Below are 22,865 nucleotides of genomic sequence, written 5' to 3'. Positions count from 1 at the left end.
CGGCATATGGTCTTCAAGCCTGTTTTCCCCTTCAATCAAGTGCAAGGCTGCGTTAGATAGCGTCTTCAAGGTTTCTGGCATCTGCAGACTTGTGCGATTAAAATGCATCTCCTCTTAGGAGGAATTCACATAAAGCCCCTGCTTCTATGGGAAATTAGCTAGCTGAGGGCTAGGCCAACCGCAGGGATGGAGTGAATTTGGTTACTCTTTGAAAAGCCTTCCCGGGGTGAGCATTCCACGCCAGCAACAGAGCGCGCCCCGGCACCACGTGTCTGCACCAACAGCGGGATTGGTGGAGCGCATTTCTGCGCTGCGGTCTAGACGTGCAGTCCCGCCCAGCTTGCCAGAGGAGTCGGGACGCGGAGAGAAGAGGCCGCATCGAGATCGCGTAGGGGAGGGGGCGGGAGGGGGGTGGGGGATCCCGAGGCACCGGCGGCGGTGAATCTGCGAGGGCCTGGAGCGGCGTCAGGCGGTCTCCACGCCACAACTTGCCCACAACAGACAAGCCTCGTCCTGCGCCCTGGAAGAAGGAGCCGGCCTGCCGCTTCCCGCTCGGCTGCTCCTCGGCCTCCACGGGCTCCTCCGCGCCAGCAGCGCCCCTGGGATCTGCGTCCCCAGCCTCGCCCCCGTCCGCTTGCAGCGCCCGGCGCCCGCCCAGGAGCGCGCAGCTGGGGTGAGCCGCGGCTCAGGATGCGCCAGGCGCCCAGGGGAACCCGGGTATCTCGGTGCCCGCGAAGCCGGGCCCTCCTCCCGTTTTCCCCGCGTCGAGCCGAGGCGCTGCAGACCCCGCTGGCCTGGCTGCCGCAGCCCCCACTCCCCGTTTGTCTTGCCTTTTAAGGGCCAGCGCCGAGGCCCCACTGGAGCCCGGGTTCCTCGTTCTTTGTCTTGGCGGGTCGGTCCCGCGGTGCGCCCGGGGCGGGAGGCGCAGCGGCCGGCTGGCGGCCTTGCGGAGGGATGGGTGGCGGAGGAAACGGGAAAAAGTGCCCCCTGCTTTCCTGTTCCGGCCATCTTGCGACAGAGATCCAGCTGAGGGGCCAGGGTGGCCAAGAGCGCGGCGCTCGGGGCCAGGGCGGTGGCGGAGAACCGAGATGGGCGCCTCCCGCCCTGCGCGCCTCCTTCGCCCCCGAATACAATGGGGGTGCGCAGACAGCTCCCCCGCCCCTTCAGTTCCAAGGGCTGGACCCAGATCCCGCGTGAATTTCCCTAACAGGCCAGAGGCACAGAAAATATGAGGGACGGGGTCTGAGAGCTTGATGTTGACTTAACTAAGCGCCTAATTCATTCGGATCGTTCTTTATCCACGTGTCCTTTTGGTAAATTCTTAACGCCTCTCTGTGCCTGACCTATGCTAGGTGCTGGGAATATAACGGTGAGCAAGAGAGACCACGGCCCTTGTTCCCGCTGATCCTGCAGCCCAGTGGATGGAGTCCACAGTACATAGACCTGCCAGGTCGGTATCCTTGACGCCCCTTAAACAGAGAGGGATACAGAGTCCCAGGTCTGATGTAACTTGTTCTAGGTCAGGCTGCAAGTATATGGAAGAATCAGACTTTTGAAGCTAGATCTCTAAGACTTTTATGCTGGCTACAGTGAATCCGTAATGGCTCTTTTCCCCAAAAAATTCCATTGAAAATTATTTGGATGTGCAGCTTCTTACGAAGTGTATGATTAGCTTCTGAATGCTTTCATAGGGCTTATTTCTAGTTCTCAGTATCTAGAAAGGGCTAGAAATATTTGATATTATAATTTTGCTTCCAGTTACTCTGAATTGTATTTTCCTTTTTTCTGTCCTTTGGCTGTTAGGAAAGACAAACATTTTCCTGATGGTTGGTCCAAGAAGGGGCTTCTCGGTGGACTGAGGAATGTCTGGCTTTTCCTCAGTTCATCCATCTCTGTGATAGCCACAGGCAGCTCCCAGAAGACCTCGAGAATGAGAGGCCTGAGGTCCCCAAGTTGCTGCTAGAAACATTTTAGCCTCTCCTGAAAACAGAATGCAGCTGCCACATAAGTTTGTAAGGTAAATACCAGGGCCCTGCAAAACTTGGTGGTAAAGCTGATATATAATTGCTTTTATCTTCACATTTTGAAAATGTATCCTCCTGGACAGAGAAGTAAAATAGCACATATTTGGGGAAGTTCTTTGGTTTGTACTTCTATCAGAATGTGTTATTTAGGTGGCCAACCCAGAGAGGAAGAAAGACTCCATTACTTGTTTGTTTTAAGGGCCACACTTGCACCATGTGGAAGTTCTCAGGCTAGGCCTAGAATCTGAGCTCCCAGCCTACCCCACAGCCACAGCCATGCCTATCTGAGCTGTGTCTGTGACCTACACCTGCAATGCCAGATCCTTAACCCACCGAGTGGGGTCAGGGATCTGACCCCGCATCCTCATGGTTATTAGTTGTGGGTCTGTTACCACTGAGCCACAAGGGGAATTCCAGCAAGACTCCACTTAAAAAAGTAACTTGGGTGTGAGAAATTTAGGAAGCCTTCCACCAAATGTAATTAACTACAAATTTAATTTTTAAAACAACATTACTGAAGTGTAATATACAAAATGCACCCTTAATTTTCAGCATACCATTCAGTGAATTTTAACAAATGTATATGCCTGGGTAATCAACAGCACAATCAAAATAGAGAATATTTTTGATTAGGCCCTAAAAGTGTTTTCCTGTCTTTTTGTAGCCAGTCCCCGCCATCCCAAGATCACAGATTTGTTGCTTAAGACACTCTGAGTTATGTGTGAAAGATGAGGATGAATAGATATGTAAAATCTCAGAACCTGAGGCCAGGATCAGAGGGTAGCATCTAGCATGTGGCTTCTCATGAGATGTCCCCGCCAAAGCCAGGGAGGGTGGTGCCCAGGGGAGTCAGGCTCAGGAAGTGTAAGTGGACAGGTGTGCTCTCTGGGGTGGACAGGTGTGTCCATTCAGGATGAACCACGAATTTTTCTCCCCTCCCGCAGGGCCCTGGACGCACGCTGACCACGCGCTGGCCAGCTCGCCTTTTGCTCCGGGTCTAGGCCAGGGCGCTGCCATAGCAACGGCCTAGACGCCCGGACCTTAGGCCGCCGCCGCCGGGACCGCCTTCTGCTGCTCCCGAGGGGTGGGGCGGCGGCGGCGGCGGCGGCCCGGGAGGCGGCCGGGTAGACGGGACCGCCCCCTCCTCGGATGCCAGCAGAGGCGGCGGATAAGCTTTCCAAGCATGGTAAGCAGCGGGAAGCAGGAGTGCCTGCCGGCGGACGCTGGGCTGGGGGCGGCGGGAACCCTACGGGCCCCCACAGCACCCCCACCACTCTCGGTCTGTCTCCTTCCCGCAGCCCTTTCAGAAGCACGTCTACTACCCGCTCGCCAGCGGACTGGAGGGACCCGACGCCGCCGCGGGGGGCGCCGCGGCCATGGCCTGTCCCCCTCCCAGCGTGGCGTCGGGCCCCCTGCCCTTCTTCCAGTTCCGACCGCGCCTGGAGAGCGTGGACTGGCGGCGGCTGAGCGCCATCGACGTGGACAAGGTGGCGGGCGCCGTGGACGTGCTCACGCTGCAGGAGAACATCATGAACATCACCTTCTGCAAGCTGGAGGATGAGAAGTGTCCGCACTGCCAGTCGGGGGTGGACCCGGTGCTGCTGAAGCTCATCCGCCTGGCGCAGCTCACCATTGAGTACCTGCTGCACTCGCAGGAGTTCCTCACCTCGCAGCTGCACCACCTGGAGGAGCGCCTGCGCCTGAGCCTGGCCGACGGCGAGCAGAGCAAGAGGCTCCTCAGCAAGCAGGCCGGGGAGATCAAGTTCCTCAAGGAAGAGTGTAAACGCAGGAAAAAGATGATCTCCACCCAGCAGCTGATGATTGAGGCCAAGGCCAGCTATTACCAGGTGGGAACCTGCCTTGTGATTATCCAGGAAAAGCCTCAATTCCTACTGTCTGGGATATTGAAAGTCCTTTCCTGTTTCACTGCCTTTTTTTTTTTTTTTTTTTTAAATCTGAACTGCAAATCAGAAGAAACAGCATATTTAAGCAAAACAGTCATTTTAACCAACAGGTGACATGGTTCATTACCTTGTGTAGACTAACACAGGATTAATAATTAAACCTCTGTTTAATTATTAATTAAACATAGGTAACGTCTGCAGTGCTTTATTGAATCATCTAAATGCTGGTTGTTTAAAAGGCCCTTTCCTCCTCCTCCTCATTGATGTAGTGAAAAATAAACCAGGTACCAATTGCTGTTGAGGTCAGGCTGCAAACAATATGGAATGCTTAAATTTGTGGATTTTTTTCCTCATTTTTAAAATTTGGAAATATTTAAAAATTTACAGAAAAATTGCAAGAACAGTGCAAAAACTTCCTTATAACCTTCAACTAAATTCACCAGTTATTAACATTTGCTGGAGTTCCCGTTGTGGTGCAGTGGTTAACGAATCCGACTAGGAATCATGAGGTTGCGGGTTCGGTCCCTGCCCTTGCTCAGTGGGTTAACGATCCGGCGTTGCCGTGAGCTGTGGTGTAGGTTGCAGACGCGGCTCGGATCCCGCATTGCTGTGGCTCTGGCGTAGGCTGGTGGCTACAGCTTCGATTCGACCCCTAGCCTGGGAACCTCCATATGCCGTGGGAGCGGCCCAAGAAATAGCAAAAAAAAAAAAAAAAAAAAAAAACCATTTGCCATATTGGCTTTTTTTCCTCCGTCTCTGTATACATACTATTAGTTTTGAACATCTGGCAGTGACTTGCTGACTTCTAAACATTTTAAAGTGTGTGTTTCTTGAGAACATGAATGGTTGTTAATATAACAAGACTATTTAAAAAACTAAAAAATTTTGCCTTTTGTCCTTAATTTCCACCTGTTATGGGGTAGACGTTGAACCCAAGATAAATATGGTAATTTTTTAGTGTAGCAGAAATCAGCATATGTATCTTTTTTTCTCAACTTGTGAAGGAAACACAAAATGTCTGATAAAGATATTGAAGTAAACAGTAAACTGACAAGATGGATTTCATACCCTTCCATTCCAGTCATTCTCCAGTGGATTTAGGCGATGGTGGAGCCAAAGCAAGAGTGAATGTGGAGAACTGGGTGTAGGGAACAGAAAACTGGTTAATCGTGCTTAGGGCTGACCCAATAGGAGTCTTGAGAGAAGTGTGCTAGAAATAGATGAACAGGCAGAAAAGAATGAAGTTAGAAAATCTTAATGTTTAGCCTTGAGTACACAACCCTTAGGTATGATCATTAAGTGATACTTGATGTCAGTAATCGCCTATTTGTTTCATAAGTGCTATTTTATTAGAGTTTTCTATAATAAATGTAAGCATAAAATGCTAACTTAAAACAAAAGAATAAATAACAACCAGAATGTTATAAATCATGTTGAGATGGCTCTTTATAAAGGTATTTATCATAAAATGGATAGAATGGATTCTGTTTAAACATTCAAAAAAGCTCATCTGGCTTTGGTCGTAATCAGTGAAACGTTAAAACCTGTTAACATAAGAGATGTTAGTTCGTGAGTGTTAGTCATAGACATTTTTTTTTGTTTTTTTTTTTTTTGATTGTTTTGGTTATCTAAGAACATAATATAGAAAAAAAAAAAAAAAAAAAAAAAAAAAAAAAAAAAAAAAATTATAAATTTGAGTTATCTTAGAAACAGCTGCTAGGAAATAAAGGTTTTCAAATGTGAAGGGTATGTGAGGCTAAAGTGATGACTCACTTATCAAATGAGTAACACCTGCCACCTGTTGGCCACTCAGCAAACTCTCTGAATGGCAGTGGTAGATGAAACTGTCTGGTGTGCCCAGGTGTGACCTCTTCTCAGGCACACTCCTAGAATAGTACAGATGTACTCAGCCCTTTTATTAAGTGGCTTAACAGTTGCTTCTTTATGGAATTCCTGAGCCTTTGGGATGACAACTCTAGAGTTAGACTACCTGGGTTTGAATCCCAGCTGTTCTTCTGTGTAAGGCATTTAACTTCTAAATCTCCGTTTCCTCATCTGGAAAAGGAGAACATGAGAAGTGGCTGCCTTTTAGGGTGCTCTGAGAATCCCGTGAGATAATGCATGTATAGCATGAGGAAGATTCGGTCAATAGCATCTGACATGTGGATGCTGAGTTCTGTAGTGACTTCCTGGGAGTGAGCTGCGGCTACTTGTGAGCTCCTTGTGAATCCTCAGACCACAAGGCCAAAGGTCAGAGTGCTGATGCTGTAAGAGTCAGTGTTTCAGGGAGGGGGAGTCAAAGACTGTTGCTGGAGTCCTCGTCGTGGCTCAGTGGTTAACGAATCCAACTAGCAACCATGAGGTTGTGGGTTTGATCCCTGGCCTCGCTCAGTGGGTTAAGGATCTGGCATTTGCCGTGAGCTGTGGTGTAGGTCACAGACACGGCCCGGATCCTGAGTTGCTGTGGCTGCGGTGTAGGCCAGCAGCTACAGCTCTGATTAGACCCCTAGCCTGGGAACCTCCATATGCCACAGTGCAGCCCTAGAAAAGACAAAACAAAAAACACAAAACACTGTTGCTAAGAATAGTTGGCTGTAAGTTAGCTGGGTTCCATGGTGTTGTAATTTTTCTAACAGATTCACAGGCTAGGGATATTTGGCCTATAATAAAATTTATGGGCAGTCAACTGATTTTGTTTAAATAGTTATTTGACTTTAACCTGGAGTCATTAATTTTTAGAGACCTCCAACAGCTGGGGTAGTTTGATGGCCATGTGTAAAGGCCAATGTGTTACCAATGATCTGGCTATCAAATTTTATTTATTTATTTATGTATTATTTCTTCATTTTTTAAATTTTATGACTGCACCCAAGGCATATAGAAATTCCCATGCCAGGGACTGAATCCAAGCCATAGCTGCAACCTATGAATTGGACCTGCAGTTGCCCGCCTACACCACAGCCTTTTAACCCACTGTACCAGGCTGGGGATCGAACCTGCACCTCTGTAGCAACCTGAGCCACTGCAGTCAGATTCTTAACCCACTGAGCCACAGTGGGAACTCCCAGGTTATTTTTAAAACTTTAAAAAGTAATAAGTAGGGAGTTCCCGTCGTGGCGCAGTGGGTAACGAATCTGACTAGGAACCATGAGGTTGCGGGTTCGATCCCTGCCCTTGCTCAGTGGGTTAACGATCCGGCATTGCCGTGAGCTGTGGTGTAGGTTGCAGACGCGGCTCGGATCCTGCGTTGCTGTGGCTCTGGCATAGGCTTGGCAGCTACAGCTCCGATTGGACCCCTAGCCTGGGAACCTCCATATGCTGCGGGAGCGGCCCAAGAAATAGCAACAACAACAACAACAACAACAAAAGACAAAAGACAAAAAAAAAAAAAAGTAATAAGTAATAATAAAAGTAAAAAGTGAAGAGTAAAAGTAATAATAAGACTTGGACTCCTTCTGAAAAGACCTTTCATTTTCATACCTGGAAGACTCAGATTGCTCTCCACAATCCAGCAGTGCAGACAGACTTTGGAATCTGTCAGTGAATTTCTGTGCCTTGTTCCTGTCATTGACCCTCTTCGAGTTGGAGATGAGTGTTGGGAGTAGAAAAAGTAGGCATTTTGCTGTCAGAGAAATGTGCGTCTACCTGTGCAATTGATAAGGCTGTGACAAATCTTCTGAACTTTGATTTCTTCGTGGATAAAGTGGTTGCCATGGAAATTTAAAAAGATAAGGATTTAAAAGGGCCTAACTGTGGTGGGCATAGTGGAAATGTTGGTTTATTTTTCCACCATTCTCTACCATTGTCTCTGAGAGGGCTCAGAAAATGTCTGGAGGAATAGAGAAGCTCCATCCTCCTTCATTTTGATAAAAGAATCCTTGTGTTAATCCCATTGCACTCAGTGGTTTTCATTGTTTAATGATTTTTGGATAGAAGTTGTATTAAGACATTTACGTGTTTTATGTAACATGCAACCTACATGTGTTCTACAGTTGTAAACCAAGTATACTGAACATAATTTGACCTATACTATTCTCAGAGTTGTCTTGGAAAGAGTATCAGATTCCTTTCTATGAACAGTTAATAGTACCTAATTTTTCTTAACTTGTCCCTTTTTTTCTTTCCCAAAAATGCTTTAAGGGAATCCTTTGCGATATAAATTTATATCATTCATTTGTGTATCAAACTCATACAATTACTTCATTAATGGCGAGGTTTTTTTTTTTTTTTTTTTTTTTTCTTTTTATGGCTGCATGTGTGGCATATAGAAGTTCCTAGGCCAGGGCTGGATTCAGAGCTGCAGCTGCAGTCTACACCACAACCCCAGCAACATCGGATCCAAGCTGAATTTGTGACCTACACTGCAGCTTGTGGCAATGCCAGATCCTTAACCCACTGAGCCAGGCCAGGGATGGAACCTGAATCTTCACAGAGACAATGTAGGGTCCTTAACCTTCTGAATCACAATGGGAACTCCAGTTAATGGGGAAATTTGGTTCTAGGTGATGTAGAATTCTTTCCTACCTTTTTATCCTGAAAGGGAACCTTATTGTTTCTAAGGCAGAGTCTTTATACAATAAATGGGATTCCTGAACCTCCTGCTGCTTTCATTGTATCAAATGATCTGATTTTTATTCTGTGTCTGTTTACTATAAAATCTATTATTAGAATACCTTTTACTGCTAGTGATGAAAGATCAGACAGCTTTGGCTTTGGGGCCTGATATACCAAGTTGTTGTAGGTATCAGTAATTCAATCATTTTTTAAAAAAATGTCCAGTCTTCCATGGTGTATGTGTGTCAGAGTTTGTTAACCTTTCTCCTTTGAGGGCTGTCTTCAAAGCATTTGGTTCTAGTGTGTGGCTATTAGGAATAATGCTGATATAAACATTCACTTGCAGGGTTTTGTGTGAACATGAGCTTTGGGGTTTTTTTTCTTTCTTTCTTTTTAAGGCCAGAGCTGCAGCATGTGCAAGTTCCCAGGCTAGGGGTCGAACTGGAGCTGCAGGTGCCAGCCTACATCACAGCCACAGCCATAGCAGTGCGGGCCCGAGCCACGTCTGCGACCTTCACCATGGCTCACGGTAATGCCGGATCCTTAACCCACTGAGTGAGCCTAGGGATCGAACTCGAGTCCTCACGGACACTCTGTCTGGTTCTTAACCCTCTGAGCCACAATGGGAACTCCTTGGGGTTTTTTTTAGAGCAGTTTTAGGTTCATAGCAAAATTTAGGGGAAGGTACAAGTTTCCATCTATCTCCCTTGCTTAGACATGTATAGCCTCTGTGCCATTATCAGCAGACCTAAGTATTTCACTTTTGGGGGTGCTATTTGTAAATGGTATTGTATTTGAAATTTCAAATTCCACTTGCTCATTGCTGGTATATAAGAAAGCAGTTGACTTTGGATGTTAACCTTGTATGTATCCTACAACTTTGCTATAGCTGGTTATTAGTTCCAGGGATTTTTCTTGTCAATTCGTTTGGACTTTTTACGTAGACAATCATGTCATGTACAAAGACAATTCTGTTTGCAGGACATGACCATATTTGGATTCTGATTCAAAACAAACAAGCTGTAAAAATGTTTTCTAAGACCATGTGTGACGTATTAGGAAAAAAATTAACAAAGGGTTGAATATTTGTTGGTAACTTCATTTTCACCTTTAAAAAAGTTTTAAGGAGTTCCCGTCGTGGCGCAGTGGTTAACGAATCCGACTAGGAACCATGAGGTTGCGGGTTCGGTCCTGCCTTGCTCAGTGGTTAACGATCCGGCGTTGCCGTGAGCTGTGGTGTAGGTTGCAGACGCGGCTCGGATCCTGCGTTGCTGTGGCTCTGGCGTAGGCTGGTGGCTGCAGCTCCGATTCAACCCTAGCCTGGGAACCTCCATGCCGCGGGAGCGGCCCAAGAAATAGCAAAAAGACCAAAAAAAAAAAAAAAAAAAAAAAAAAAAAAAAAAAAAAAAAGTTTTAAAATTTGTTTTAGGGCCCTATCTGCAGCATATGGAAGTTCCCAGGCTAGGGGTCAAAGCGGAGCTGCGGCTGCTGGCCTACACCACAGCCCCGGCAACGCTAGATCCGAGCCGCATCTGTAACCTACACCATAGCTCATGGCAATGCCAGATCTTTAACCCACTGAACTAGGCCAGGGATCAAACCCACATCCTCATGGATACTAGTCAGATTTGTTTCCGCTGTGCCACAATGGGAAGTCCCCATTTTTACATTTTAAAAGGTGGAATAATGATATTATAATTGTGTTAAAAGAAAGTCCTCTTGGAGATAGATTGTGAAATATTGACAAATGAAATATACAACATCGAGGATTTACCTTAGAGTAATCTAGGGGGGAGGTTATAGAGGAAATAAGTTGAATTTTTTGCTTAAACATTAAATGTGTTAAAGTGGAAAAGAGAAGTATTGGTAGAAATTTTTTTTTTTCAGTAAATTCGTCTTAGGAGGCCAGATATTCTAAGCATGTGCTCAGTGATTTATTAATGCTGGGCTCTGGGGATGAAGCTGTGAATAAGATAGACAAGAGTCTGTGCTCTCTGGGAGCTGAGATTCTGGAACCCAGGGGGCTTGGACAGGAGATTAGAACCGAGTGAAGTAAGTAACCTGGAAATAGTAACTGGTGAGATGTACAGTGGTGGAAAGAAGGCAGCGTGATGGGACACGGGCTGGTGGGAGGATCATCCAGAAAGATTTGTCGAGGGCGTGTCCCTCAGCCCCAGCATGGAAGATGCTCCCTGAACGACATCTTGAGTCTTGAGAAGGAGCCAGGCATGGGAAGATCCAGGAAAGATTCAATGCAAAGCCTTGGAAGCTGGTCTGCTTGAGGAACAGGAAGAAGGCTAGCGTAGCTGGAGTGTCATGAACAGGTTGATGCTGACAGGCTGGGAACCGCCAGTGTAACGGGAGCAGCATCCGGGGTTCCAGAAACCGCCAGGATCTACTTTAACTGTCAAAAGATGGTTTTCACTGCCTGCGTTTAGTGTGAGAACACGCTGGTTCTCTGTGTCTTTTTAGTTTTTAGCATCACTCGCCAAGGTGGTATCTTATGGAGGAAAGCCCCCAAGAGGTAGTGCTTCAGGCACCCAATTTTAGTTCAAACTGGGGGAAAGGGCACTTGTCACAGACTCTTAGATTTGTTGTGCTCTCCTTTTCAGTGCCATTTTTGTGACAAGGCCTTTATGAACCAAGCTTTCCTACAGAGTCACATTCAGCGCCGCCACCCTGAGGATTCTCATCTTGGTAAGTCTTGAGCTTAATTTCAAAGAGCCGTTTTCTTTCTGGTACCTTTTTCTTTTTTAGTGAGACGTGGTCCAGTGCATCTCTCAGTCCTTTTAAGAGGAAGTCTCAGTGTCCTTGATCACTCAGTAAAAATCAAGCCTCTCTTATGTGCCATGCACCGCATTAGGGGTCAAGGATACAGCCGCAGGCGAACCCTGTCCAGCTCTCTTACACCCTAATTGGGAGGCTGGGGGGCTGGAGGATTCACATTTAAACACATGAATGAGTTGACTCTTCAAATCCTGACAAATGCAAGGAAGAAAGTAAAGAAGGAGAATGGGATGGAGAGCGACCCCTGGTGGTCAGCCAAGGTCTCATGACGGAGGCAATATTTGATCAAAAACCTGCCTCCTGAGCAGGGATTCCCAGCCTGGGAAAAATCTGGGAAATGAGTCTCCCAGGCAAGGTGAACGCTCACCGTGAGGGGGAGGCAGGACTGCGTGTTTGGGGGACAGAGAGACGGCTGGTGGAGCAGAATGAGCAGTCATGGTGGGTTAGAAAGGGGCCAGGTCACTTAGGGTTTCGAATCCCCTGGGCAGGAATGTGGGTGTTTTAATAAGTGTAATGGGAAGCTGCTGGACAATTTTTAATTGGGGGGGGGCATGATCTAATTTGTACTTTAAAATGACCCCTCTAGCTGAGGGTGGGAAACAGACTCGGGGGCCGTGGTGGAAGCTGCTGGACCAGAGGTACCAGGGGAGGTGGAAGAAGCGGAGATGGAAAGGATGACGTCTGGGCATGGAGATGTGACTCAACATGCGAGCAAGAGATGAAACAAAGATGATCCTGGGCTTTTGTCCTATCCAAGGGAATGGCTGAGGGAATGGCTTTGATGTTTACTGAGCTGGGGACCGGGAGGGGAGCAGATTGAGGGAGGAAGGAGAATGGAGAAGGGGTGTTGGCCGTGGGTACTCTTAAGTATAGTTGCCGCACAGGTGGGAGATGCTGGAGGTCTGGAGATCAAGGTAGACGCCCAGGCTGGAGAGAAAACCTGGGAGTGGTGAGTCAACTGGACTGCATGAGATCCCTTAGAGAAGATGGCTCAGGGTCAGCCCCACACGAGGAGCTGAGGAGGACTAGCCGAGGAGAGTGAAAAATCACAGTGACAAAGGCAGGAGGGAAGCTGGGGCTGTGTTGTCATGGAAACCAAGGGGCATGAGCATTTCAAGAAGGAGGCAGTTACAGCTCTTGATCTAGAGGCACAGAGTAGATGAAGACGGAGAATTGACCATTGATGTCCCAGTGGCTGTTGGTGACCTTGACACAGCAGCTTCAGTGAATTCGTAGGGACAAAAGCTGGACTGGGGTGAGCTGAGCTAAGAATCAGGCGAGGCAGTGGTCACCCAGTACATTTATTTCAGTAATGTTTGCTGGGAAGAAAAGCAGAGATGGGAGGCACTGCCTGGAGGAAATATGAGACCAAGGGAACTTTTTTGTCTTATGTGAGGCAGCAGATACTAAGATGTGTTTGGGTGCCAGTGTAAGATAACCAGTGTGTAGAGGGGAAAGGAGAGAAGCAGGCGAGGGAAGGGGCTCTGCCCCTTATCAAGGAACCAGGTTTCCCACTCATTTAAATGTCCTCGGAAGCAAAGAATGCACGGTCTGATTCTCCACGAGCAGATCAGAGCATTCTGCAGATTGCTGCTGTAACCCACCGAAATTCTTACCGTGATCATCAATGTTTTCAGGATCTAGGTGTGCACTTAGCCTGTTTCTCGGTGTGGCTTTCCTCTCCCTTTTGGGCCAGTCTATTCCCATGCCAGCCTATTTCAGATGAATGGATTTATTTAGGCAACAGCTACCCCCTTGTGTAAGCAAGATGAACAGCGTAAAATCCCATTTACAAGCCACGGACCGCTGATGCTGTCAAGCAATGTATTGGAGATAGTGCGAAGATTCAGTATTTTAATTAACCTGCCATTCTTCCGTGTGAAACTGACCTTCTTTCTCTTCTGTTTCAGTATCTTGTTCTTGTCTCATACTCGTTTCAGAGAGTATTTCGGACTCTGAAAAGAGTATTATTTCTTCAGGTCATCTTTGAGATTCTGACTTTCTACTTTGGTTTCCATACCTTTCATGTCTACACTCACAGACACATGTACATCCATTCAGTCATGTCTACATCTGCATGTAAGTACATGTACATAAGTATTCTTCCCTTCACTTGTTGCTTCCTTTTACGACTTCTCAGTAGTAGTTGGTTTTTGCCCCGTGGACGGGTTATGGCCCGAGCTTGCATTTGGAACGCCAGCCTTCGCGTCTTAGCACCGATGAGGTTCTCAGGCGAGTTCGGTGGGAGCCAGGAGGACGGTGACCATGGCAATTTCAATCCTGTGGTACCTGCATGTGGACGCTGTCACTTCCTTTCTCTGACCGAGACAGGCGTCTCGAAGAAGAGCCCCGGGTTATTCCTTATCAGCATTTCAGCTCCCTGAATGGGCTCCCACTCTGTCTCTATCGGATAATCGACCTCACCGCGGTGGCTGAAAGAACCTGCTAAACATAATTCGGTGCCCAATAAGTCGTATAAAGGGCCGAAAATAAACAGTAGAGAATAAAAAGGTGGCTCCTGTGGCATGAGAAAAGTAATACCCCCAGTAAAAGCAGTTGCTTTTGTCTGATCTATAGGGCTGTACCCTGTAATTTTCAGACAGGCTTTCTAAGAGAGGGTATTTTAATGAGAGATTTCTGTTGCAACAGAGTATAAGAAAAGGGCGCAGACTGACAAGCTTCAGAATGAGATGGACATGTTGAAGGAGCAGCTGCAGCTTACCAAGTCTCAGCTGGAGGCTGCACAGCACGCCCACGCAGTCCAAATCTCCAAGGTAGGTCGCTCCATCCGGCAACAACCATATGCTGGGAAGGACTGGTGTTAATTTCTTTTGAATGTTTGGTAGAATGCACCCGTGAAGCCATCGGGTCCTGAGCTTTCCTTGGTTGGCAGGTTTTTGATTACGGATTCAATCTCCATATTTGTTATCCGTCTATTTGGATTTTCTCTTTCTTCGCAGTTCAGTCTTGGGGAAGTTTTATGTCTCGAGGAATGTATCCATGTCTTCTAGATTGTCCAGTGTTTTGGCCTGCACTTGTGCACAGTAGGCTATCATGCTCCTTTGAATTCCATAGTGTCAATTGGAGTGTCTCCTCTTTCATTTGTGATTTTATGTAGTCGAGTCCTCTTTTCTTGGTTAGACCAGCTAAAGATTTGTCAGTTTTGTTTATCTTTTCAAAAAGATCATTCTTAGTTTTTAAAAAATCTTTTCTTGTGTTTTCCTGTCCTGTGTTTCATTTATTTCTGTGCTAATCTTTATGATTTCCTTCCTTTGCTCGCTTGGGGCTTAGTTGGTTCTCCTTTTTTTCTGATTCTTTGAGGTGTAATGTTAACGTTGCTTATCTGAGATCTTTTTTCTTTTTCTTTTTTGTTGTTTCTTTTTTTCTTGATGTCTGTATTTATAGCTATAAACTTTCCTCTTGGAACTGCTTTTGTGGTATCTCATAAGTTTTGGTTATGTTGTGTTTTTATTTCTATTTGTCTCAAGATATTTTTGATTTGTCTTTTGATTTTTTTTTTTTTCTTTTTATCTTTTTAGGGCTGCACCCACGGTATATGGATGTTTCCAGGCTAAGGGTTGAATTGGAGCTACAGCTGCTGGCCTACACCACAGCCACAGCAACACAAGATCTGAGCCGTGTTTGTGAACTACACTACAGTTCATGGCAACACCAGATCCCCAACACACTGAGCAAGGCCTGGGATTGAACCGCATCCTTGTGGATACTAGTTAGAGTCATTTCTGCTGCACGACAACAGGAACTCCTGATTTTTTTTCTTTGATCCGTTGGTTGCTCAGGAGTGTGTTGTTTAATTTCTTTGTGAATTTTCTGTTTCCTGTTGCTACCCAGTTTTAGGACATTGTGGTTACAAAAGATATTTGATATAATGTCAGTCTTCTGGAATTTGTTAAGACTTATTTTATGACCTAACCTAAAACCTGTCCTGGAGAATGTTCTACACGTGCTTGGGAAGAATGTGTATTCTGCTGTTACTGGGTAGGGTGTTCTATATATCTCTGTTAGGTCCATTTTGTCATTAGTGTTGTTCGCATCCTGCGTTTCCTTATTGATTTTCTGTCTTGGATAATCCAGTGTTGAGAGTCAGGTATTAAAATCCCCCTACTCTTATTTGTTGCTGTTTATTTTTCCTTTCGTTCTGTTAAGATTCGCTTTTTATATATAGGTGCTCCAGTGTTTGATGCAAATGTATTTATAACTGTTACATCTTCTTGATGAATTGACCCCTTTATCATTATATAATGACCTTCTTTGTCTCTTGAGAACTTTCTTTTTTAATGTAGACACTTAGAGTTATAAATTTTCCTTTGAGTACTGATTTGCTTGCTTCCCTTATTGGGTATGTTATGTTTTAAAATCAATCATCCCAAAGTATTTTTGAATCTCCTTAGTGTGTGTTTCTTTGACCCATTGGTTGTTTAAGAGTATATTGTTTAGTTTTCCTGTGTTTGTGAATTTTCCAGTTTTCCTTCTGTTAGTGCTTTCTGGCCTCATTTCTGTTGTGGTTGGAGGAGATAACTTTGTGTGATTTCAACTTTCTAAAATTGAGAATCATTTTATGGCATAACATATAGTCTATTCCGATGAATCTTCTATGTACGCTTAATAAAAATGTATGTACTGCTGTTGTTGGGTGCAGTATTCTGTGTTTGTTAGGTGGAGTTTATTTGTAGTGTTATTCAGGTCCTCAGGTAAAAAACAGCAACAACAACAAAATCTGAAGGTCATCAAGAAATCAAACACTGTGTAGACTAGATCTGGAATTTAGTGTACATATTAATATTGTATTTATTGGGGAAGCGGCGGGGCTACTCTGCCTAAATGGTATAGTATCAAGAAAGGTTCTTCTGCTCAGTAGACTTTTAAAGTATGTTTACATTTTACACATAATTTCATTTCTGCTCTACAAGTTCACCGAACTTTTGAGACTTTCGATCTCTTTGTATTCTGAAGCATGTAAGGACAAAAGGATGCTGTGTGCCCCTTTGATGGATGGGAAAAAAAATTAATTGTGCTCAGACTTGCTGGTTATATGAAGTGTTTTTGCAAAAAATAAAAAACAAACCAAAAAAAAAAAAGCCAAACTCAAATCTGCAGGATTATCCGACCCATTCGAGGTGAAGCTATGATCATTTATTGAAAATTCTGCATACTTGCTTCATACCTGAGCTTTTAAATCTGTGTATTAAATCAATTTCAGGAATATGAAATGCAAAAAACAAAAGAGGAAGAATTTCTGAAGTTGTTTGATAGATGGAAGGAAGAAGAAAAGGAGAAACTAGTTGGTGAAATGGAAAAAGTCAAGGAAATGTTTATGAAAGAGTTTAAAGAATTGACTTCTAAGAATTCAGCGTTAGAATATGTAAGTATCCTCCTAGCACTGATAGAGTCATGACCTTGAGAGGTGGTGATAGAATGGCAGCAGGGACCAGGCATCCAGAAATTCCCTTATTGTGTCCTGGCCCAGGCACCCCCTCCTCCCTAAGCATCTTGGGAAACCTGGGCAAATGGAAGACAGAACAAGTCAGAAAATCATCTCCTTGAGAGTGGGAGCCTTGGCCCCGAACCCCAGTGCAGAACATTTGGTACATTTTGGTCGAATCAGAGAAGGTGGTCTCTCTTTCTTAACTGTTTAGCTTTGGATAGTCCAAAATCATAACCTCCGGCCTGAGTTTTGGAGCTTTCTAAAGTTCTAAAAGAACTTTCCAGAAAGACGGATGCAGGTCGCCAATGTGGGAGAAGGCAGCTGACCCAGAAAGAGAGAGAACCTTTCCCAGGCCTCTTCCTCACCCTCACCTGGCTGGTGGGGAGGACTGGGGTCTGCCTGAGCTCCATGTGGTAAAGGCAGACTCCCCTCCCCTGTGGGAGCAGCCATGGAGGCAAGAGAAGATCCTTGAGCTCCCTCTAGGGGCCAACTTGCTTCACAAACTAAAATAGAGGAATACAGTTCCCAGTGCTATACAGCAGGATCTCATGGCTTATCCATTCCGAAGGCAATAGTTGGCATCTATTAACCCCAGATTCCCAGTCCTTCCCACTCCCCGCCCCCCTTACTCTAGGCACTTAGGATGGAGCAGGATAATGTGAGAAAAAGAACGTATACATGTATGTGCGAAGGGTTTGGGTTTTTTGGGGATTTTTTTAAAACACAGCGATGTGGGACTTCCCTTCGTGGCGCAGTGGTTAACGAATCCGACTAGGAACCATGAGGTTGCGGGTTCGGTCCCTGCCCTTGCTCAGTGGGTTAAGGATCCAGCGTTGCCGTGAGCTGTGGTGTAGGTTGCAGATGAGGCTCGGATCCCGCGTTGTTGTGGCTCTGGCGTAGGCTGGTGGCGATAGCTCCGATTAGACCCCTAGCCTGAGAACCTCCATATGCCGAGGGAGCGGCCCAAGAAATAGCAAAAAAAGACAAAAATAAATAAATAAATAAATAAAATAAAATAAAACACAACTATGTGCTTTCCTCTATGCTTTGTCTGTGGAGCTTTTGTGCTGCAGCCATGGAGTTGAGTGGTTGTGACCAAGACCTTATGTGTCTCCCAAAGTCTTCCTAATTAATTAATCTTTTAAATTAAAGTATAGTTGATTGACGGTTTCTGCAAAGTGACCCAGTCATGGCTCCTAGAGTCAAAAACCAGCTGGCTCTTTACAGAAGAAGTTTGCCAGTCTCTGTCAAATCGTTATGAAGCAAATGTGGTACAAGATTAACACCTGGTGCAGGTGAAATGGGTGTTTGTTATACTGTTCCATCTGCTTTACCAGAAGTTATAATTTGCAAATAAAAAGTTGAGGGGAGATTAACTTGGGATGGCTCTTTGTGCTTTTTCTGTAAGGGCTTCCTTCAGGCAACTCTGTGTTGGTTCCTTTATCCCCATATCACTTCTGGTTCTGAGCATCAGAACTCCTGTGTACTAGTAATTTCTTTATCCTTGCTCCAGGGGCCTCTCCCGAACTCATAACTGTGGTGCCTTCTCAAAGTGGGATGTCTTACTACCCAGAGTAGTAGATTTTGATACTAAACCAACTTAAGACTAGCTTTTTTACATCTTCGACATCAAAGCTACACTCTTTTTTTTTTCCCTCTATGGTACGCTGCCAATTACAGTTCTTTTGCTTGAGATTCCTTCCAAGGTTACCCCGGCCCCTAGGATCATTGTGGAATTGGACTTTTCCCCATGTCAGGCTTTCCACTCATATACATATATTTTGTAAGATTTTTATTTTTCCAGTTGTAGTTGATTTACAATGTTCTGTCAATATCTGCTGCTCATATATTTTTCTTTTTTTTTTTTGGTATTTTTGTCTTTTTATAGCCACACCCATGGCATATGGAGGGTCCCAGGCTAGGGGTCGAATCAGACTTGTAGCTGCTGGCCTACACCACAGCCACAGCACGCCAGATCTGAGCCTCGTCTGCGACCTACACCACAGCTCATGGCAATGCTGGATCCTTAACCCACTGAGTGAGGCCAGGGATCGAACCAAAAACCTCATGGTTCCTAGTCAGATTCTTTTCTGCTGTACCATGTCGGGAACTCCTAAAATGTGATCTTTTATGAGTGGCTTCTTTTCACTTAGTATAATGTTTTCAGGATGCATCCATGTTGTAGCATGTATCAGAATTTGATTTTCTTTTTATTACGGAATGATATTTCATTGTATGGATATACCAGATTTTATCTGGTATATCCATACAATGAATTTGCAGTTGAGGGATGTTTGGGTTGTTTGTCTATTTTGGCTATAGAGGGTTTTTAAAATTATTAATAATAGATTTCATTTTTAGAATAGTTTTATGTTTATAAAAAAATTGAACAAATAGTATAGAAAGTTGCATAGAAACCCACTTCTCTTACCCTGTACATAGTCTTCCATATTACTGACTTACGTTTTAAATGAGTATGTTACATTTGTTAGAATTAATGAATCAATACTGATACATTAGTATTAACTAAAGTCTATACTTTATTCGGATTTCTTTTTTTTTCTTTTTTTTAAGGGCTCTACCTGTGGCATATGGAAGTTCCCAGGCTAGGGGTTGAATCGGACCTGCAGCCGCTGGCCTATGCTACAGCCACAGCAACACCAGATCTGAGCCGCATCTGCCACCTACACCACAGCTTGTGGCAACACTGGATCCTTAACCCACTGAGTGAGACCAGGGATCGAATCTGTGTCCTCATGGATGCTAGTCGGATTCGTTTCCACGTGCATCCCAGACTTAAGTAGTGGGCAACAATGCTTCCTCATTCCTTTGTTTTTTGAAATTAATATATTGCCTTCTGAGCCTTTCTGAGGGTTTCTACTGCCAGTACCTTTGGGAAGAACCTATAAGCAAAGGGTACAATGAAAACCTTATGTCCTGAGTGGTCCCTGGATGATGCTGGTCTGCTCACTAAGTCCTCCTGAGAATCGGCTGCACCCAGCTCCTCTGTTTCTTGCAACTGTTAACATGCCCATCAAATTTGTAAAGCCTGTTGTCTAAGGGTAGAAAGTTAGCTTTTCCTTTGCCTTTTTCACCCTGTGGACGTTCTTTTACTGGAAGAAACGAAACAGCAAAACTGCTGGGAAGGGGGAGCAGGAGAAACACGATGCATGTCCAGGGGTCGTCAGGTATTCCCCGATTTTGTTCTCTGTTTCATAGAAAAGTATGACCATCTGAACCAAGGATACTTTTATTTTATAGCAATTGGCAGAAATCCAGAAATCTAATATGCAGATCAAGTCTAACATCGGCACATTGAGAGATGCCCGAGAGTTTAAAGAAGAACGTCCTCAGTATTCCCAGGATTTCCAGAATGTGATACAACTTGTGAATAGCCAGGTATGTAAAAGGGGGGTGTGTGTGACTGCACTAGAAGCCTCATAGCAAACTAATTTACAGGAAGCACATCTACAGATAAAAGTATCTCTTTCAGTGATGGCGAAGGTGACTCTGTTTTTCTCGTCCCCTAATACGTGTATAAGTCATAATCGGTGTTCATTAGATACCACTGATTGACTAATAGATGTGGATCCGGAAGAGTTAGCAAAATTGTTTAATTTTTTTCTCAAATAATACCACTTTGAATCGGTTTCTATTTCCTTAGTCATTTTTCATGTTTCAATTGTCAGCCCCCTTTCAAAAGGCACGTTGAAACACTTACTTTTTTTTTTAGAGCTTAAGTATGCAGCTACATTGGCGCACTGATGGTCTTTTACCTTTATGAAATATCATTGCAATCATCTGGAAGTGAACCTCAGTAATCAGTGCAGCCTTCATCCTGGCTATTTTGGTCACACTGGCTTAGGAGTATCTTTTTTTTTTTTTTTTTTTTGGCCAGAAATTAAATAGAGATTGAAGCTTATGAATTCAGGATTTTTTTTTTAAAGCAATATTATGTCATTTAAAAAAATAGAGATGTGTTTTTGAATACAGGTTGCTGCCACTGCTTTCTTTTCTTTTCTTTCTTTCTTTCTTTCTTTTTTTTTTTTTGACAGCTAATGGTGGGGTTTTTTTGTTTGTTTTAAGGCCACACCTGCAGCATATGGAAATTCCCAGGCTAGGGGTCAAATCAGAGCTGTAGCTGCCGGCCCACACTGCAGCCACAGCAACACAGGATCCAAGCTGCGTCTGTGACCTATACCACAGCTCACGGCAACGTCAGATCCTTAACCCACTGAGCGAGGCCAGGGATCAAACCCGCATCCTCATGGACACTGTGTTGGGTTCTTAACCTGCTGAGCCACAACGGAAACTCCAGACATTGCTTCTTATCTTGACTTTCTACCCCAAATCTACCTTTGGCATTTTACCCTGTCTGACCATGTCACTGTCTTGTCTAAAATCCTTTAACAGCTCCCACTTTTCACAAAACAAAGTCTAGGACCCTTAACCAGCATTCAGAGTCCCTAAGGATCTGGACCTGCCACCTCCCACCTCCTGCGACATTCTAGCAGCATCCAAGAGCTTGTGGTACCCAGGATGAGGCAGTCTGAGTTCTGCTTTCGCAGTTTTCTTTGTCATGTGCCTCTGTTTTCATGCCCTGTTACTTACTCATTCCCTTGGGATGGTACCTCTTCTAGAGAGTTCTCCCACTTCTCCAGGTTATTGCCTGGCCATAGTCCTCCAGGCAGGATCTTTTGCAGCATCACATGCATGTTATGTGGAAACCCTCTATTGTCATGTCCACTCTTCTGCTGGGCAAGAAAGGGCCCGTCTCTTAGTCCTCTCCCAGCCTACCAGGGGCCACCCAGCAAGGTGCCTGGTACGTGGTAGGGGACCAGGAATTGTGTTGTGAATGGAACTGCTGATGGTTGCTCCCAGGAGGCTGCTTTTTTATGTCTTAAGGGACCCAGTTATGAAATCCTCAGCTCCCACCTAAATTTCTTCTGTCTCCTTCCTGTGTGCTCTGTCAGTTCAGACCCCATGGACCCAGAAACCTTGGGGATTCCTTTTAGCTTCTTGGGTGGGCAAGCTGGCACCTGTTTTTTAATGAAGTTTTATTGGAACACAGCCACACTACTATGTTTTATTTATGACTGTTCTCCTACTGCTAATATGGTAACTAAATCATCTGGCCCCCAGAGCCTGGTGTATTCACTTAGCCCCTTAACAGAAGATGTGTGTTGACTCCTGCCTCAGAGTATAAATTGAAAGCAAGTTCAAATATATTTAAACATTTTTGACTGTATTTATTTCTGTAGGGTTGTTTTTTTTGTTTTGTTTTGTTTTTTTTTGGTAAGGGCACACCCATGGCATATAGAAGTTCCCAGGATAGGGGTCGATTTGGAGCTACAACTGCCAGCCTAAGCCACAACCACAGCAACGTGGGGTTCAAGCTGCATCTACGACCTCCACCAGAGCTCACTGCAGCGCCGGATCCTTAACCCACTGAGCGAGGCCAGGGATCGAACCCAAGTCCTCATGTACGCTAGCTGGGTTCGTTCCCACTAGCCATGGTGGAACCTCCCTATTTAATTTTTTTTTAAGTGCCTGCTAAAATTTTACCAAATAGATAGTTGGGTTTCATAGGTACTCATTAAAAAGGAAGCTTCCATTCTGACTAGACGTCATTGTTAGAGTTGCATGTAAATCTCTCACTTTTTACTCTTTTGCAGGAAAGCAAGTGGACAGCTCAAGTTCGGGCTCTTCATCAAGAACAAAAGAAAGGGAGGAGCCAGGTAAGACGAAGAAAACTATGGCCTCTGAATAGTGTGTCATTTTCGAAGAGAATATCTGCTCTTCTTTATAATAAAGGTGGTACTTGTCCACTTAAAACAATTAGTTGAGTTCCTGCTGTGGCACAACAAGATCAGTACTGTCTCTGCAGCACCAGGACACAGGTTCGATCCCCAGTCAGTCCAGCTCAGTGGGTTAAAGGATCCGGTGTTCAGCTTGGATCTGATCCTGGGCCTGGGAACTTCCATGTGCCACGGGGCACCCAAAAACGAGAAAATGAAAAAATTTGTGGAGACGTGTATTGCAAAAAATACTTTACTTTTAGTTCCAGTACCAAAGATAACTAGTGCTACCTCTTTGTTATAATTTCTTTCAGTCTTTTTTCTATGCTGTAAATGTTGCTTTTTTTTTTTT

General features: G+C 44.9%; 1 protein-coding gene across 1 annotated transcript in view; it reads left to right on the top strand.

The window, feature by feature from the left end:
- DZIP1 (DAZ interacting zinc finger protein 1) overlaps positions 351-22,865 on the top strand; it is a 57,292-nt gene continuing 34,777 nt past the window's right edge. The window contains 10 exon segments of the mRNA XM_021065790.1: positions 351-673; positions 1,353-1,450; positions 1,804-2,017; positions 2,969-3,210; positions 3,323-3,871; positions 11,095-11,179; positions 13,919-14,043; positions 16,491-16,652; positions 19,977-20,114; positions 22,391-22,453. Coding sequence (XP_020921449.1) covers positions 3,208-3,210; positions 3,323-3,871; positions 11,095-11,179; positions 13,919-14,043; positions 16,491-16,652; positions 19,977-20,114; positions 22,391-22,453 — 1,125 coding nt within the window. The 5' untranslated portion in view covers positions 351-673; positions 1,353-1,450; positions 1,804-2,017; positions 2,969-3,207.

Source organism: Sus scrofa, chromosome 11 (assembly GCF_000003025.6).
Source record: "Sus scrofa isolate TJ Tabasco breed Duroc chromosome 11, Sscrofa11.1, whole genome shotgun sequence".
Taxonomy (NCBI): Eukaryota; Metazoa; Chordata; class Mammalia; order Artiodactyla; family Suidae; genus Sus; species Sus scrofa.
This window is presented reverse-complemented; position numbering and strand designations above follow the sequence as displayed.